This window comes from Pipra filicauda, unplaced genomic scaffold, assembly GCF_003945595.2.
Source record: "Pipra filicauda isolate LSUMZ 115617 unplaced genomic scaffold, ASM394559v2 scaffold16_size7369187_pilon, whole genome shotgun sequence".
Taxonomy (NCBI): Eukaryota; Metazoa; Chordata; class Aves; order Passeriformes; family Pipridae; genus Pipra; species Pipra filicauda.
Window position 1 is genome coordinate 3,813,156 of NW_024104207.1, and position 17,901 is coordinate 3,831,056.

Here is a 17,901-nt window from a genome sequence, read left to right on the forward strand (position 1 = left end):
CACACGGGCAGTCGGACATTCATTTTCATACCAGCAAGTGTACTAAACCTGCAATGGTACAATGGAGAGGATGGGTGGAAGCAGCTACCAACAGTACTGTGTTATTCACAAAGCACTGCCACCTTGCAGGCTGTTATGAAGAATAGGTGCCTGCTCGGAAGAGGGTAGAGTTTAGGAAAAAAATTGCAGAAAACGACAGTGTGCCAGGATCTGGAGTTTGCCGTTCTGGCGTTTCCTGTGTGAAGGCTGAGACATGGATGAATGATTGGGCAGTAGGTTTATGGGAACACAAGGAGAAGTTTGGTCCTGTAGAAGGTGATTCCTTCCTTCTCTATCAGGAAGGGGAAAAGCCATCAGAGAGTAACCATGTGCCCCTGATATAGGTGTGTCTTCTTAAACTGGTGTCAGGGTTTAACCCCAGCTAACAACTCACTACTAAGCAGTGGCTTGCTCACTCCCTTCACCCCCCTGGTGGGACAGGGAGGAGAATCAGGAGAAAAAAACACATTAAACTTGTGGGTTGAGGTAAGAACAGTTCAATAATTGAAATAAAATAAAATAAATTAATACTAATTATAATAATAATATATAATGACAGCAATAAACACGAGGAGGAGAGAGACGTAAAACCCAAGAGAAACCAGTGGTGTACAATATAGTTGCTCACCACCCACTGACATATGCCCAGCTCATCCCTGAGCAGCAATCAGTGGTTCCTGGGCAAGGTTCCCCAGTTTATATACTAGGAATGACATTCTGTGGTAAAGAATACCCATAAGCCAGTTCAGGTCAGCTGTCCAAGCCAGAGTCCAGGTTAACTGGGGAGCAATCTTCTTTCCTCTTTGGCTAGCGCTGATACAGCAGCCTTCTCTTGTGCTGTCTTCAGTTACAGGTATTTCTATATCTATTGTTCTCTGTTATTTTCCAAGAAACGCCCTCTGTTGCAGCACATGGTGCTGAGGACGTGGCTGGACAGCAGTGGGACCACAGAGGGCAACAGGAGAAGGCACCAGGGACAATCCAGATGCCACTGAAGCCCTCAGCGGAGATAATGAATGAGCGAGGCAGCTCCCAAATGTAATCCCCAGGATAGCACTGAGGGGGAAAACTGCTGTATCTCCCTGGTTTTATTGCAACGAAGTATGTGGGCAAGGCTCCTGCACATCCTACATGCTCTGCATGTAGGGCACCATGTGTGGCACAGCATGGCAAGAAGGTGCTCTCAGGAGCTCTCTCTTGTACTTGAAGCCATTGCATGATGGTAGTCATGTCAGGAGTGCTATTTCTGTACCTCTCTTCCCAGTAAATACACTGCCCAGACTCTGCTCCCTTGTAGCTCTATCACCGCCTACCCCTGTGAGCAGACAGCAGAGCTGAAGGGAGCTGGAGAAGCATTAATGGGTTTTGAAATGGAGCTTAACAGGTTTATGAATGCAGATGTACAGTGTGTCTGCCTGCAGCACCAGGCACTGGATGCCAGTGCAATTGGCCTCTCCTGACGGCATTTTCCTGAATCGTGGAGAGGGACCCTCGATTTGCCCAATATCCTGCTCTCACAGGCTGTGGAGATAATCGCAAGGGCTGGGGGGCTGTGAGGGCTAGAGGGGAATATCCTGGTGGTTCTGAAAGGTCAGACAATATCTGTGCCCCTCTCACTCATGCCTGGGTACCACGGAGTGGCAAAGGCCCAATCAGTCCACTTGAAAACAGAGCTATATTCTGGTCGGTCTGAGTATCGATTAAACTAAGTCAATTTGATTATGTTAGCTGTATTGAGGATTGTATCAATGTACCTCACAGGCAGAGGTGCTGTATGTAATCCCCACCCCCTCACCTTAAAGCCACCAGCACTTTTGTTACACCGAAGAGTCCTGGCCAGCATTTTCCACCCCGGTATCTGTGTCAGCTTGCGTTTTTCCATTTTTGTCAGTCAGGGCAAGGAAAAATAATGTTTGCTTCCTTATTTCCTTATTAGTTAAAAAAAAAAAAAAAAAAAAAAGAAAGAAAGAAAGAAAGAAAAAAAGAGAGCAGCAGTTTCCTAGAATTGTTTCTGAAAATCCGTCAGTGCCCCCGTGTGTCGGAGTGGGGACCGGAGAGGCGACCGGAGAGCCACCGTGCAGAGCTTGCGCATGTCAAGGGGGAATCAGGTTTGCAGGTGCCCAGAACAGGGCGTTTGTAGCCGGCCAGCGTCTTGGCCCTATCAGAGGGGTGCTGTGAAATGTGCGTGATGCTGTGGCAAAGGTACTGCAGCCACCCCCCCCCCCTCCCTCCCCCCCAGGACAATCATGTCCCACAGGGGCACGATTCGGTGCGATGCCCTGAATACGGGGTGTGTGTGAGAAAGGAAATACCCAGAAATCGCTGAAGAGCCGAGGGTGCGTGTCCATGTGTGGGTGGGCAGGCAAGCAGAGCGGAGGGCGCCCTGGTTTCTGCATTTGTTTCCGAAGCGCTTCATATCCCAAGCGACGGCGGTCGGCTAGCGCAGAGCTGGATTAGGCGAATCCTGTTCCGGCGCTCGCTGGAGACGGGTTTTTAAAACAGATTAGTGCAAAATGGAGAGAGGTCCCTGTTGTTGCAGATGCCTTCGCCTCCCTCTGGGCCGGGGTCCCGGCTGCTGCCCATCTTTTTGGTCTTGCAGAAGCAGAGCAGAAACCAGCAGCTCCCCCCGCGGTTACCCCGCGGCCCGGGGTGCCACACGCAGAAAGAGCTGCAGTTGCATCAGTTCTGACGCACCGCAAGGACTCGCTGGGTTTAAATGTCCCCCGACAGAAGCTGCGCATCGCCAGGTTGCCCCCTCAGGCGGGCGGCGGGGAAGCTTTCCCGGAGCCCCAGTTGATACAGGGACCACCCGGGCCCAGGGCTGCGGTGCTGTGTGGTGTATTTTTTATTTTACTTTATTTTTCGTTTATTTTCATTTTATCTCATCCAGTTCCCTGTACCTCCCCCCCTGCTCCTCCCTCTCCCTCCGCGGGCGGTCGGGGGCGGAGCCGGGCGCCGCTGTTTGGATTTAAACGTTGCAGCGGGAGGGGGCGGGCTCGACCGGCGGATCCCGGTTCCCGGCTGCGGCTCCCGGCTCCCGCTCCCGGCCCCGCCATGGTGGTGCCGGCGCGTCGCGTGAAGACGGAGTACATGAAGCGCTTCAAGGAGCCCAAATGGGAGTCGTGCGGCGCCTGCTACCTGGAGCTGCTGCACTACCGCCTCAGCCGCCGGCTCCTGGAGCAGGCGCACCGGCCCTGGCTCTGGGACGGCTGGGAGCAGGACAGCGGCAGCGGTGGCGGCAGCACCGCCGCGTCCCCTTCGCCGCCGGGCGCCGGCAGCCCCGCGGCCGCGCAGGAGGAGGAGCCGCCGGCAGCCGGAGCGGCAGCGGCAGCGCCGAGAGAGACGGGACGGGCGAGCCCCGGTAGGGAGCGCGGGGATGGCGGGGGGGACACGTGTGTCCCGTGCGGTTCTAGCCCCGGGTCCCTCCGGCCAGGCCGTGCTGCCCTGGCCTGCTCTGCGGGGCAAGGTAGGGATGGCTCTGCCCGGGCTGCCCTGCCGTGCCGGGGGATGCTGGTCCCCCATCCCGGGCCCTGATCCAGGCCCAGCGGGGTGACAGTGCGGGGGCACCCGGCCGCCGCCTGGAGCATCTTACCCGCTCCCAGCACAGCCAGCCTGGCGGTGGCACCATTCATCAGCCGGAGCCCTAGTGCGGTTTAGCCGGGTCCTTGCTAGGCCTGCGGAGAAGCCATAGCTGCGGCATCGGAGGTGTCTCTTTAAAGAGCCAAGTGGTGGTGGTAACTCTCATCCTGAGTCACAGCCACTTATGTAAACTGTTGCCATGGGAGCGGAACATCGCTGCAATTATATAAGCAGGTTCTCCGGCAAAAGCAGTGGCAAGTGGACTGTATGCCAGTGGCTGGCACTTAACGCAACTGCTGTCCTGGATTTGCACAAATAATCTGTGTCAGCTGAACACTTGGTTCTTAATGCCACCTGAGGTTTGGTCTTGGGTTCACAGCTGAGTACAGGCAACTTCGTAAACTGAGCAGGTGCAGAGCTGAGAACATTTTGTTCTCTTCAGGCAGAGGAATTGCCTTTTGATGTCCCAAGATCTAACTACGTAGAGTGTGTAGAGAGATAACAGCACTGTCAAGCTTCCTAAGTTGGTATTCTTCTGTTCCATAAGATATTGTCTCCTACTTGTAATGAGAGAATGCTGTATCTGGCAGTCATTGATTGGTGCTTTGCAATGTATTTTGAATCAGCCGTATATATTTATTGTACAGTAGCAGGGAAAATCCTTGAGAATTGTTCAGTTAACTTCATGCGGCTTTTACTTTTTTTTCTTGGAGTTAGATGTGCTTGTTTGGAGTGGGGAAACTATTCTGATTCAATGTCCTTTGGGGCCTGAGGTTTCCAGAATGATCTGTATTCTGATATTCAAGGCTAAACTGCATTCATTGTCCTTAAGAATACCATGTTATACAAAAGCTTTAACTATGTTATCGTCTGTTCAAGAGGCCTGATGTTTCAGAGCATGCCAGTGATGTTGGGTTCTTCAGTGAGCTGCAGTCCTCTTGGCTGGGTGGGCCTGTGGTACCTAGGCCCCATGGGGGGGTGGGAGGGGGCAGGGGAGGTGCGCATAGCTGCTGGCTGCCAGGGTCGTGTACCCCACCTCCACAATGTTGTCCTGGTTTCAGCTGGGATAGAGATAATTTTATTTCTAGTAGCTGGTACATGTTGAGTGTTGGGTTCAGTATGAGAATAATGCTGATAATATACTGATGTTGTTGTTATTGTTCAGTAGTGCTTATCCTAAATCAAGGACTTTTCAGTTTCCCATACTAGTGAGCAGGTGCACAGGAAGCTGGGAAGGAGTATTGCCAGGACAGCTGATCCAAACTGGCCAAAGGGATACTCTGTACCATAGGGTATCATGCCCAGTACATGAACTGGAGGGGGTTGGCCAGGAGCCACCAATCCTGCTCAGGGATGGGTTGGGCATCAGTTTGCAGCTGGTGAGCAATTTTATTGTGTGCAGCACTAATTTCTCTTGGGTTTTATTCTTTTATCTTCTTGTCTCCCTTTTCATTATTATATTTTACTTCCATTATAAAAGTGTGCTTATCTCAATCCATGAGTTGTTTTGGTTCTCTTTCCCATCCCACTGTGGAGTGAGTGTCTGTGTGATACTTAGTTGCTGGCTGGGGTTAAACTGCAACAGCTGTGCAGTGACAGAAGCACCCTAGCTCACCAGTCTGTAACAAAGTATTAATGGCCCTGTTTGTGCTTTCCTAGATCAGGCCTTGAGGAAGTTAGACTGGGAGCATGTGAGGAAGACATACACAGCACCTCAGTGAGAAGCACTAAGGAATTCCAAAAGGCTAGGGAACGGTTGCATGGCAAAAGGCAATGCTGTCTAAAGGCTTGGCTTCTAGTGGGAGGAGGGTGGAAGCTATTGAAGCTGCTCTTGGAACTTGACATTCCCACCTTTTATGATGCAGTTTGAATACATATCAATCTGGGTCAGCTGTGGTAGGGACCAGAATTTCTCTTCGTTTTTCTCATTGAGCTTGTGGATAGAGCAGGTAAGCCTGCTACAATCTGGATGGGACTGGCAGTTGCCAAGGCTAGAGTCTGCTGGCCAGGGTGTTCTGCTCACTCCTCAGCCTACTCCCTGATGCTCTCCCAGACTGCTCCCAGGGGAAAGATCCAACTGGAGTTACTTGGTAGTCTGATTCTGGTTGGGTCGTTTTTGGCAGAGGATGAAAGCTTGACGGCACTTTCTGTCGTCAGTGGTGGTGTGTGTGACTATCCAGTGCATGCATAGTCATGTCCTCAGTACTGTGTCAGTGGCAAAGGGACTGTGGAGCAACAGTGGTCTGCCAGGCTGTAGGATTTTGGGCAATTGTGCCTCTGTAACTGATCAACTTTGCCATTGCTGCAGTAAGGGAATGCCTGATGTTCTATAAGGTCCTTGCTTCTTGTACCCATAATGGGAGAAAAATCTGTACTTAAGCTTAATTTCTTTGCTAAGTGCCTTAGGATAAACATTTTTAAGTTCTGCAATTACTGAAGAGCTTTGCTAAGTCCTTAGCAAAAGAACTGAAAACAATTCTGCTTAGGCAGCTGGATTTAGTAGATATTTATTGTATCTTAATGAACATGTGAATACACAAGCAGGTGACTCATTCAGTATTGGACAATTATAAGGATGTATTTTTCTTCTGCTTAGTGGCTGGCTAATTAAAGCATGTGGAGGAGATAACATAGAAACTACCACTCTGTGAAGCTTCCATTATTCAACTGCCTTTTTTTTTTCCACTCTGAAAGAACTTAATTACACTGTGGGGGTAGCTGAGTGTGCTCATATTGATGACATCTTTTGTCTTCTGAATCTAACATCCACCCACATGCCTTAGCATCCTAGTTGTTACCTGGCTACTGCTGCTTCCTGCTGTTCTGTGGGAAATCTGATTTCTGTCTGAATGTATGAACAGTGCTTGTGGCCAAGTGTGTATAGCCAGCAGTAATGTTGACTAAGATCTGAGGTAAATCCAATTCATAATGGTGTGTGTGCCCTGGTTGCTTCTTTTCCTCATTAAGATGAGCCTCTATGTGTTTGTAAAAGTCTGTGAATGCTTCTGGTGTGTGTGGAGAAAGTGGATGTAGGCAGCTTGGCTTTAAGGTTTACTGGTGTTGCTCTGAAGTACTACTAATGTGAACACCTGGGATAGCACCTGGGACAAAGGTTCTTTGTCACTCTGTCTTGCCCTGAAGCTACAGCTGAGTGATACTAGGGTGTGCTTGGGGGCAACTTTGGGTTAATCCCTTCTGGGCCTTCACTTGCAGCAATGGTTTCTGGGATTCTTCCATGGAATATGCTCAGGCACAGATGTGCTTTAAACATAATCCAACAAAATCTTGACCTAAATCAACGGGTGTAGTTGTGGTGTAGACACATCCTTAAAGCTGTCAACAGAGCCCAGTGGGCTGGTAAGTAAAAGATAGAAGCTCTTGGCAGCAGTGCTGCTGTCAGACTTGTTGCTTGTGAAATGACACTGCTGCACAGGCATGCAGGATGAAGGCACCTTTCAATCCTTATTGCCATTTTGGCTTCAGCATTTTGTGCAGTGGTCTTAAGTGACGGCAGTGATAAGCTGCCATCAAAACAGCTGCCTCAACAGTATTTGGAAAGTGACTGATCTGGATTAGTGCAACTCAGAAGAAGGTCCGATTTCATACTTGTTCCCTGATCTTGTCTGTCATCATGTTGCAGGTGTATTTGCTGGGCCAAGAACATGGGAAGGAGTAGCTTGTGGTGGGGAAAGAAGACAAGGGTGTCAGTTCAGGGATTTATAGTATTATTATTCAAAGTTGCTCCAATTTTTTTGTTGGAAACAAGCTTTGCTAACAAGCCAAACTAGTCATTACTTTCTGAACTCTGCTGCAGATGAAGCTTGTGTGAATCTGACCAACTGTGAGCTGCTGTGCAGATGCTAGCTCCAGTACTGCATCATATAAGATCTGCCTTGAAGAAATGATGCAATCTGTTTCGTCTGTAGTAGCTACTTTCTACCCAGCTGTAGTCTATTCATACCCACAACCGAATATATGCCCCTTTCAAGAGGCCTTGAAGCCCTGCCCCATTGGTGGAGGTGTTTGTACTAGAGTAGGAAGCTTCAAGTTCTGCCAGTTGCAGTTCAAGAACAAAGTGCTTCTCCTGATCCTGAGGTAGTGCTGTAAAGAGCCAACAATTTTATATAGAGATAATACTGTTGACCCCTACGACCTGGCCTGTGGGTTTAATCGGAAGGTAGTTGATACTCTTAGTAAGTCAGCAGGGTCTTTGAAATGGGGGTCCTGTCTGCCCCACGGAGCATGCAATGTTGTGGGAGAGGGAAGATCCACCTGAGCTTTTCCTGCTTGAGCCTGGAGTGGAGCTGTTATGCAAGCAGGGCGATGCAGCAGGGTTTAAGTGACCTCTTCTGGGCAGGAGCTTTCAACAGCAATATCGGGTGGGCCTAACAGCCTTGTTCTGTCTGTTAAGCACTTAATCCCCTCCTGTCCATCCAGTGTGCTCTGCTTAGCACCCACGATGCAGTTTTAAATGTTCCTAGCTTTTTCCCTCTCCTGTCTAATCCCTGTAGTGCTGCAAGCCAGTCAGTTCTGAGTTTCCTGTGTCTGCTGGAGCTGGTGCTCTGCATGAGAAGGAGGAGATGGGTAGGTGTTGCTGATGCCTGGACTCCCTGAGCAGTTGGGGTCTAAGTCCTGCTATCAGCTGCTGTTTTTCTGTCTTCCTGTGAAAAGGGCTGCCTAGCAATGGCTTGGATATAAACTATAGCTTTAAATAAAAGACTTAAATAACTGTTAGATATCTGCCTTGTGCCTTCACCAGTAGAATTCTGCATAGATGCACAATAGGAGTGAATTCATTGAAATACCTGATTTAATAGCAGGTGCTCATAAGTGCTACAGTGCACTCTGGCATACAGCATTTACTGTAAGACTGTGCACAACAGGCCTCTGTGTGTCATTTACCCATATGCTTTTATTGCTATTTTGGGACAAGCTGGCTCAGTCACTTCTGGACCAGCTGGAGCTATATCCTAGTGAGCAGCATCCCTAGGCATGGCTATTGCCTTGTTTTTTAAAGCTAAAGTATCCATACAATTGCAGATCCCCCACTTTCCAGTATTTTTAAGTCTTTAAATGCTACTCAGTGTTGCTCTACCCTCCTTTGTAGAGAAGGAAGATGCCATTTTCCTGTGAACAGAGGATGGAACACCTTCCCAGAATCAAAGCACTCCTGTTTCAGAATTGACAGCAATATGTCCCCTTATAGTGTTTTGTTTTCTCAAAACAGTGCTCCCTTCTGATAATGGATCTAGCCAGCCTCTCCTTAGGAGTGGCTGTGCAGAGAGAGATGCTCAGATAGTATTTTGTAAGGGGATAGCTCTCTGCTCCCTGTTTGCAGCCATGATGAATGAGCTGTCTTGTTTTAGAAGTGAAACTGTGTGTCCCAGAGATGGGGACACTATGCAAAGCAGGTCTGTTACCACACTGAGGTCACTGCTTCTTGCCTTTTATCCAGCCTTAGCTATAATACCTGAAATTATGTGCACCCAATATTAAGGTATTGATCTGGCCGTTTGTTGTTCTCACTTTGTCACTCCTTTGGACTTGACTACTTTTTTTGGTGGTTTTGTGGGGACATTCAATTGAATTCTTACCAAATACAGCTCTAAATACTTTACCACTGCTGGCTGCTCTTTACCAAATACTCAGCTGTACTGCAGTATATAATCTGCAGCTGAATGCCACACCTGCACTGATTGGAAGATGTGTATTGGCAGGCCTGAACACGGCCCAGCACCAGGGCCTTTGTGCTGGATGTCAGCAAGTGGAAAGTGTGCTGGCAAGGCTAATAGTTTGCAAGAGAGCATAAGGCTTGCCTTATGGGAATTCTAGGGCATGTGGCAAGTCTTGATATCTTTATCCTATAAGCGTGAAGTACCTGCAAGAGTAAATGGATGCTTAACCAATGTGCCAGGCAGGTAACTTGTATTTCATCAGAGCTGGATGGATGCAGAAGTGAAATTAAAGCAGTGTCAGATGTGGCATGCACTTGCTTGACTAGCTAAATCACAGCAATTATCAGGAATGATTGCTAGTTTGTCACAGGATTGGAAATCCCTTCTGCTTTTAATGATGAAGACACTTGGGTAAAATTTTTACTAGTTGTCTATGTAAGCAAGCCTTAAACCAGATGAACCCCTTCTATGCCAGTGGAGAAATTCCTTCTGTACATACCAGCATATGCTGGTGGTGGTTGAAAGTTCTGAGTCTTGGAACAGAGGTGGCTTGCAGCTCATCCCTACCGGAACCAGAAATGGATGATGTGGTAGAAAACTTGCAAGTTTGGTGTGTTTGTCAGCACAGTTTGAGTGTATCACTGTGTGTGTCTAGAAGAAAGCAGCATCTAATGCTCAAAGCCATGGACTTAAAGGGAGTCACTAGTGGACTCCTATGCTGTTTAAAAAAAAAAGGCTGTAGTTGCCTTTTACATAAAAGGCATGGTTGGCCTAGAAGTTTCAGAGACTTTGGATCACAATGTCTGTGCCCACAGTGCTTAGTGGCCACATTCAATGTCCAGCATACGCTTCCAGCTTGTCCACACTACTGTTGAAGATTTGCGGGATGGAGAATGAAAACAGGGTTCTGTGTATTTACTTTTTTCCAAAGTCGTATTTCACTGATGTAAGCAGTATATTTGATTAGACTCACTCAGTATAGAACAGAACCAGTTAGGTTGGAAAAGACCTTTAAAATTGAATTCAACCACTATCTTAGCATTGCCAAGTCCACCAGTAAATGTCCCAAAGTGAATCATTTACATGTCTTCACCTCCATGCATGGGGACTCAACCACTTCCCTGGGCAGCCTGTTCCGATGCTTGACATCCATTTTGGAGAAGGAATTTTTCTTAAAATCCAATTTAGACCTCCCCTGATGCAACTTGAGGCCATTTCCTCTTGCACTATTGCTTGTTACCTGGGAGAAGAGACCAATCCCTATCTGGCTACAACCTCCTTTCAGGTGGTTGTAGAGCGTGATAAGGTCCCCCCTGAGCCTCCTTTTCTCCAGGCTAAACAACCCCATCTCCTTCTGCTACTCCTAACATGACTTACTCTCTAGACCCTTCCCCAGCTGAGTTGGCTTCTCTGGACAGCACCTCAATGACCTTCTTGTAGTGAAGGGCCCAAAACTGAACACAGGATTTGAGGTGCAGCCTAACCAGTGCCACAAACAAAGAAAAACTAGTTCCTCCCTAGCAGTATAATGAAAGAAGATTAGATCTTCTGGAACAGTTGTTTCCCTGTGTTTTTATTATTTAATGTTTTATATAATGCTGATTCAGCTTTCAGTGATGATCCACAACTGCAATAACACAGCCTTTAAATTTTCTCACAAATCTTAGTCTACATATCCAGTGCCTGGAGGACCCTTGTTATGGAAGGCTTAAACATGTGGGTGACATGAGCCTTGGAGAGCAATGCCTGTAGAGAGTGGTCCTTTAAATGGACAACATGCTATCTGTTCTGTGAAGTAAGGGTGATGTCTACCACACTGTAGGTTTCTGCTTCATACTCTCCTCTCCTCCATAAACAGAAAATCATAATAGGAATATATGTATAAATGGGGAGCTTGAAAATGAATCATTTTCTTTTAGCGGAAGCTTACAGTATGAGGGATTTAATATTGCACACACTCTTATCAGACTTCATTTCTGACTGGCTGGCAGCATCTGTGTGGCATTCAGCAGTCCATCTGTTTGCTGTCTGGAAGATGCAAGGATGAAACAGTGAAGACAGAAGTTCACTGGAAACAGTCATTAACATTCTGCCTGGAGCTATTGGTTATCTGTAACCTCAGCAGTGAAAAGCGTTTTTAAGTATGTGAAAGCTGTATTGTAGTCACTAAAGAAAGGATGAAGACATTTAAGCAAGGTATATGTCTGTTGCTAAGGAAGTAATGACATCTTCCATTTCTAAAAAAAGCGCAGCTTCAATGATGTATTGAGAGGCTGTGCAAATCAGACACTTATATGTTGTCATCAGGAACTTAAAGCATAAATTTTTTTTATTTTTTTTTTTTTTCTTTAGAGAAAGAAAAAGAAGATCAAGAAAAGCAGGAGAAGGAAGAGCAAGAAAAAGCTGTAGAACACACTTCTGCAAAGGAAGCAGACAAAACCAGCCGTACAGGACGACGTCCAAGTCGAAGTGCCTTGTCCAGTCGTAATGATCGCAAATCAGCCAAAAGTCCTCAAAGGACAGATGCACCAAAGGAGAATAAACATCCATTTGCTCTGTATGGATGGGGAGAAAGACAGACAGATACTGGAAGCCAGAAAACTCACAATGTCTGTGCTTCTGCTTCAGTGAATGAAGTAAGTAAAAGCTTCTGTTTCAGTCAAGGGCAGTGACTACTTAGTGCTTAGATATGTCTAATATCTAAGTAAAACTGCTCAGGGTTCCCTTTATTTGAATGCATGGAGATTCTAGCAGTAAGTTCTAGAAACAAACCTGGAGAGGTTTGAGATGTCCAAATAAAATAGCTCTTAACTGTTAATTGGTTTTGAAACTTCCATGTTTGACTAATACTTGAAATTCTGTTTAAACCTTGGCAGTCTTGCTTCTGGCTGTTACAGTGTTACTGGCTGCTAACTAGCTGTTATAAATGTATTTCTACACTTCAAACAAAACAACAGCAAAGCAGCAGGGAGTTAGCACCAGGCATCCCCCAGCAGGCAGGTGTATAAACACTGCGATAGTGTTTGTGCTGTGAAAGGTGACTTTTCTGGGGCACTTCCTAGAATACGAGCCTCAGTGAGAGGGTATGAATGCTTGGCTGCTAAAATGTCTTGTCTAACAGCCTGTTTTGGTGGGTTGCCAGCAGGAAACTTTGCCTACAAAATGGTCTATCGGATGGCTGATGGATTACAGGGCTGGTGTAAATATTAACAAAACAGCACAACTAAAATTCATATGGTCATGGACGGCATCACGATTCTGCTGTACTGGAAGTCTGTTTCCTGGCTTAGAAACAGCAAGGTTGTAACAAACAGATTAATTTCTTTCTTTTCCATAACTTTCCTAGTCTCCTAAAACATAATCCTTAATGTATCCCTGCCAGTGTCTTGCTCTTTTCTTACTACTGATGTAGATTCTGACTTTATGACCCAAGATACCTGAGGACTGAGGTGGGTGGTAGCCTTGATGTGCAAGATGGAGCTGGCTTTTGATGGGCTGTTTTGGAAAGGGTTTGAAGCTCAGCGTTTTCCCTCCTGGACTGCTCAACCCTTTGAGCAAAATGTGGAACTTCAGCCTTTCAGCCCTGGAAAGAAACTGCCTTTCCTGATAATGGGCACTGTTGCTGAATTGATAAGCTTTGGTCAGTTCTCATAAGAGTTGACTGGCTCTTTATGTTTAAGCCTAAAAGAGGCTGATGCCTGACTTGACCAAAGGTATTTATACCTTTTAAGACTTCTAACATTTCTTATGCTAGAAACAGTTACAGAATGCCTAAGATCACCAAAGGTCTTGGGTTTGGACTGAATGGGCAGAATATTTCTGGAACACTCCCAATTAAGCAGTGCTTTTTCACTAAGGATGCTTCTTTAAGCATGAACTCACTACCTGCCTCGTGAGGTTACTCTTTCTTGAATGTCTGAAAGGTGTTATTTTCCCTTAACTGAGAAGGGAGATAGAGTTTTAAATCTGGAGATAGAAGCAAGCAAATATAGAACTGGATCTTTGGATTAAATTTTGTGGAAACCATGATAATTTATTAATACAAAAATGTATGTAGTTGTGTGTTCAGCATATTGTTAAAAATTAAGATCTTCAGTCTCTAATAAGGAATCTCTAGGGATTGGTTTTACTAATATGGCTCAGATTTTAAGGGATGCTTGGACATTGAGAGATGCTTAAGAATTTAAATGGTAGAAGAACTGAAGTTTTTGGAATGTCTGAGTAAGACTATGAAATATTCAAGATTTTTGGAATCATTTAAGAGTGGGAAGCAGGAAAGATAATGCAGAACAGAATTTGAAGAATTTTTTTATGAAAAAAAAAATCTCTGCTTCTGTTACAGAAGAAATTACAGAAAAAAATATAATCTTGCTTGCAAGCCCTGTTTCTTCAGGGTGGGGGATTGGGACAAATAAAAAGCGATCCTCAGCATTCCTGGGGGGTTCCTAGGCTGTTTTCCTGCTGTAACATTAACTCTGGTCTTTTAGATTCATGAGTCTGCTCTACGAGCAAAGAACAGGAGACAAGTGGAGAAAAGGAAGCTTTCTCAGAGGAGAGTACGATCAGCAGAAGCAGAAACAGCTTGGCGAACAAAGCCCTCTCCAGCAGATAACCCTTGGATGACAGAGTATATGAGATGCTACTCAGCAAGAGCTCTCTGAATTTGGATTCCCTTAGGCATCCTCAAAAGAAGTTGCGCATATCAGGACACTGGTGCAAGGAACCAAACTACTTATGCAAGGTTTTTATAGGGAGTTTCCAGCTGTTAAAATATTTGTTACAATGTTTTTATCTTGGCTACCTACCTCACAGTGGGGAGTATGGGTGTATCCTTGGAGCCATAACATTTGAAGAGGCTTTTAGATATAACTACCCAAACTTTTAAACAATTCCCCTTTTGGGAATTTTTCTAATGCTTCAGTTGATTTGCTTTCAGGATGGGAGGGGGGGAACCTTAGCATGCAGGGAGTCAAAGCAAATACTTTTTTGATTGTGGTTAAAAATAATCTGTTGTCCCCTATTTAAAAATCCAAGTCGTGGGGAGATACCGTTGGGAAAAGACTTTTAAGGTGTGATGGAGGTGCCTTTGTATTTATAATGCTATTTGATTCAATACTTTCACCAAAATAAGTATATGAAGACAGGCAACAGGAAGCCAGTGGGTCTGGTAAACAGCACTAATAAACGTAGATGCTTTAGGCAGGCAAATACCAAGTATTGTCTGTACACAGAAACTTTAAAAACCTCCAAAACAAACCTTGTTTGATTAGGGAATCTGCTGATGGTAACTTTTATTGCTGTTTCTAAGGTCATTAGAATAAACTACTCATTTTCAGGGCAAGAAACAGCTACAGGATTGTTTTGCTGTTGCTGTTCCTGTTGTACCAAATAACTAATGTAGACAATCATTATCTGATAGCTGCTGCTCAATATGCAGTTGCTTGTTCTACCAGTATCGAGTTGTGCCACTGTACTAACCTTGTGGTCACACTTAAGTCTACACTTAATCATGTAAATTCATTGAAGGAGAGGGCTGGCTCCTTTCTAGTGAAGTCTATTTTTAACACTTCAGAATATCTATTATGCTCAGTGGGGGTCAGAGTGCAATATGCATTCCATGTGAAGGTACTATACAAGTACATTGTTAAAGGGTTTAAACTTGAAAATTGTGTTGATAAAACTCATAGATGAAGTCCTGAGAAGCTTTCTGCCTCTCAGAATTGGTGCAGAACCCTCACTGTGGGGGGATGGGGATGGGGAGGGGGCTAGGGGTAGGAGGGGTGTATCCTTTAGTAAACAAGAACATATAATTGAGTTTGAACATTTTCGCTTCGTAGGTCCTACTTCCGTGTAGTAAGACAGTCATTGTGATATCCTCAGTGGTTATTTCCCTCATGTGGCTGTAAAATATCTTTTCAGTTTTATAACCACACTTTAAGCAGATTATTGCTGTAGCTGTGAGCTTCAAAGTTTTGTTCAGGCATGTTGTGTGTTAGTTACATATGTTGGTTATCTCAGTTTAACTGTTTTGAAGCTTGTGTTTTTACAGGCTGGACACTTTCCCACAGGAAGCACACTTGCACTTCTGCAGCAGAAGCCTGCTCTAGTTTTAGCTTCATTCTCAGTGACAGGCCGGACTCTAGAATTACTATTGCAACACAGTACACACACTTAGTGAAAAGTTTGTGTTATTGAAAGCAATTGCACAAAGGGACCAAGTACTGTTGCCTCCTAGTGTCAATTATATTGCATCAGTAAAGGTTCAATTACTCACAATTTTAATCTTACTAAAAAGTCCTAGAATACATGAAGTTATAATCTGATTTTTAAACTTGCCTTTTAAGCATAAAGCTATAAAAATACAACTCTTGTTCAGGGTTACCTATTTAAGATCTTACAGCTTTTAAGTCTGGGAATGCAAAGTATGATTAAGAATGTCTTATACACAGCAAAATCCCTGTATTTCAACTTCTAATAAACCACAGGCTAGAACTTCCTAAAGCTATAGAACAGTGCCCAAGACTGGGGAAAATTATTCCAGAGGATGCCTTTGCTCCATGAGATTGTTTTAATTTCCTTTTATGCTGTGTTTTCCTCTTTAAATAGCTGCTGTAAATATGCTTAGGTTGCTTCTGATCCTGGTTCGATTTGGAAAGCCACCCTAGCTTTGAACAACAGTGTCAAAGTACCAATTCAGTAGTGTTTAACAGCCTTATTCAATAAAAACTCTGCCTGTTCCTGTTGCTCACAGGCTTTGTAGGCTTTCTGTAACTACAGACTGCACTACTGTAACTACAGACTGTAACTACTATGGACTGCACCCTCAGTGCATTTTGTCACATTCAACAGTTCCCATGATTGTGTAGGGCAGGACTCACCTTGCCATGCTTTTGAAGACAGCTTCTACGGTTCTCTCCTCCCACAGGGAATGGAGGAGCCAAGATGACTATTGTGTCTGCCTTAAGTACCCACTTTTGGAGAAGATGTATCTCCTGTTAGGTGTTGGTCTTTTCAATAATTACAGGAGGCTTACATGTCTTCTGCCTTGGATATTGGGTACCAAACTTTAAACATCTCAAATAGACTTGTTCTAGGTGTTCAATAAAGCATGAGAATTTTCAACAGCATCAAGGCTGCTGTATACTGAGGAGACTATCTAGTTCTAATCCTTGTCCAGTCAAGAGCTGTTCTCCATAAAGACCACTTTTTAGAAGACAGTAAAGACACTAATTAGGTCACATGAGTCATTGTTTTGCTTTTCCGAAAGGTCTGTAGCTAAAAATCCCTGGGTACTATGTTGGTATTATCTTGGTTTAAGTAATAAAATGCCTGAAGTGAGGGGTAAATTATTCTGCGAATCAGGCAGCCTTCCTGCATTTGGGCATTATTTGACTAAAAAGCTAGTAGTTTGCTTAGACTGTATGAAATAGTCTAGTTCTGGACACTGCAAGCTGTATGTGCAAAGTATTTGGTCTGAAAACTGTTGGTGTTCTGATATTAACAAATGAAAAGCCAACTGAATTGTAAAGCAGAACTTTTCACATGTACAAGCTTTAACTATATTCCATAGATTCTTACAGGAGGTGGCTGTTTTGCTTCAAATTGGACTCACTAAAAAATTGATAGTAAATATCTCTCTACCAATTAAGGAAGTTCTGAACTTCGCCTTGCATGGACTCTGGAATTCAGTCAAGTGAAGAATGCTTCTCACTCCTGTTTTAGAAATAAAACTTTTCTGATAAGAACACAGTAAACTTTCAGTTCTCCAAAGTCTTCATGAAAATAACTGTTTATTCCTTTTTGCTTCTGAAAGTACTTAGCTAAGTGAAACAGGAATTTTACAGTGTGTAATGCTGCAATTTAATTATAGTGTTGTGAAGACTAGTGTTTACAGTGTAAAATGTTACCATGAAAACTGCGTTAAGAATGTCCCTGTAAAATACAGTAGCATGCCTGTTCAGTCACTGCTGTCACATCTTCGCAACTATGAAATACTGACTTTTCCACTGGATGCTGAGATAGTCAAGGTGATCACTAAACTTAGAGCCAAACTTAACAAAACTGAGGGACAGACCTGAATTTTTGGTAAGTATTTTATCCAGGTAGCAAATGTACATTTAAATTGAATTTTTAACGTGTAAGGAAGTGTATCTGCTTTCATTTTTTATGGTATAATGCAGTGCCACTGAACTATAAAGGCCTCTCTGACTTTTTTTTACTGGGATAGGGACCAAATGCTAGCAATCTGAGGGCCTTATGTGTGGGAACCTGGATGTTCCAGTTTGTTTTCCAGCTCAGATGGCGCACTCAGCAGCAAAGCCATATATGGAGCCTGACTCAACACCTTGACAGTAGCCCCCATGAAATTAGGGGTATACTTGAATGGGAAGCTGCCTCAGCTATTGTTAGCACTGAATTCACTTTAAAACAATAGGGAAATACCATCTAAGCTTGAAGCAATATGTGTTTTTTAAAGTTTTTAAACAGTATTTGTTTTTAATGCTTCTGTATTGTCTATATTTAATAGCGTAGTGTCAACTTGTACACGTGAATAAAATGAGTGACACAAAGTGCCTTGACTGCTGCTTCTTTGCTTTTTGGGGGTCTC

General features: G+C 44.6%; 1 protein-coding gene across 1 annotated transcript; it reads left to right on the top strand.

The window, feature by feature from the left end:
- The first annotated feature begins 2,830 nt into the window (after positions 1–2,830).
- Positions 2,831–17,864, top strand: LOC113988076 (centriole, cilia and spindle associated protein). The gene is made up of 3 exons (XM_027721329.2): positions 2,831–3,400; positions 11,646–11,929; positions 13,781–17,864. Exons 1-3 carry the CDS (start codon positions 3,094–3,096, stop codon positions 13,952–13,954), a joined length of 765 nt encoding a protein of 254 aa, XP_027577130.1. The 5' UTR covers positions 2,831–3,093; the 3' UTR covers positions 13,955–17,864.
- Positions 17,865–17,901: the final 37 nt, after the last annotated feature.

Bases quoted from the DNA above. Each gene is read 5' to 3' on its own strand.
- LOC113988076 (XM_027721329.2), top strand. From the start codon at position 3,094: ATGGTGGTGCCGGCGCGTCGCGTGAAGACGGAGTACATGAAGCGCTTC. The intron at 3,401-11,645 runs GTAGGGAGCGCG...TTTTTTCTTTAG, and splicing joins GACGGGACGGGCGAGCCCCG to AGAAAGAAAAAGAAGATCAA. The intron at 11,930-13,780 runs GTAAGTAAAAGC...CTGGTCTTTTAG, and splicing joins CTTCTGCTTCAGTGAATGAA to ATTCATGAGTCTGCTCTACG.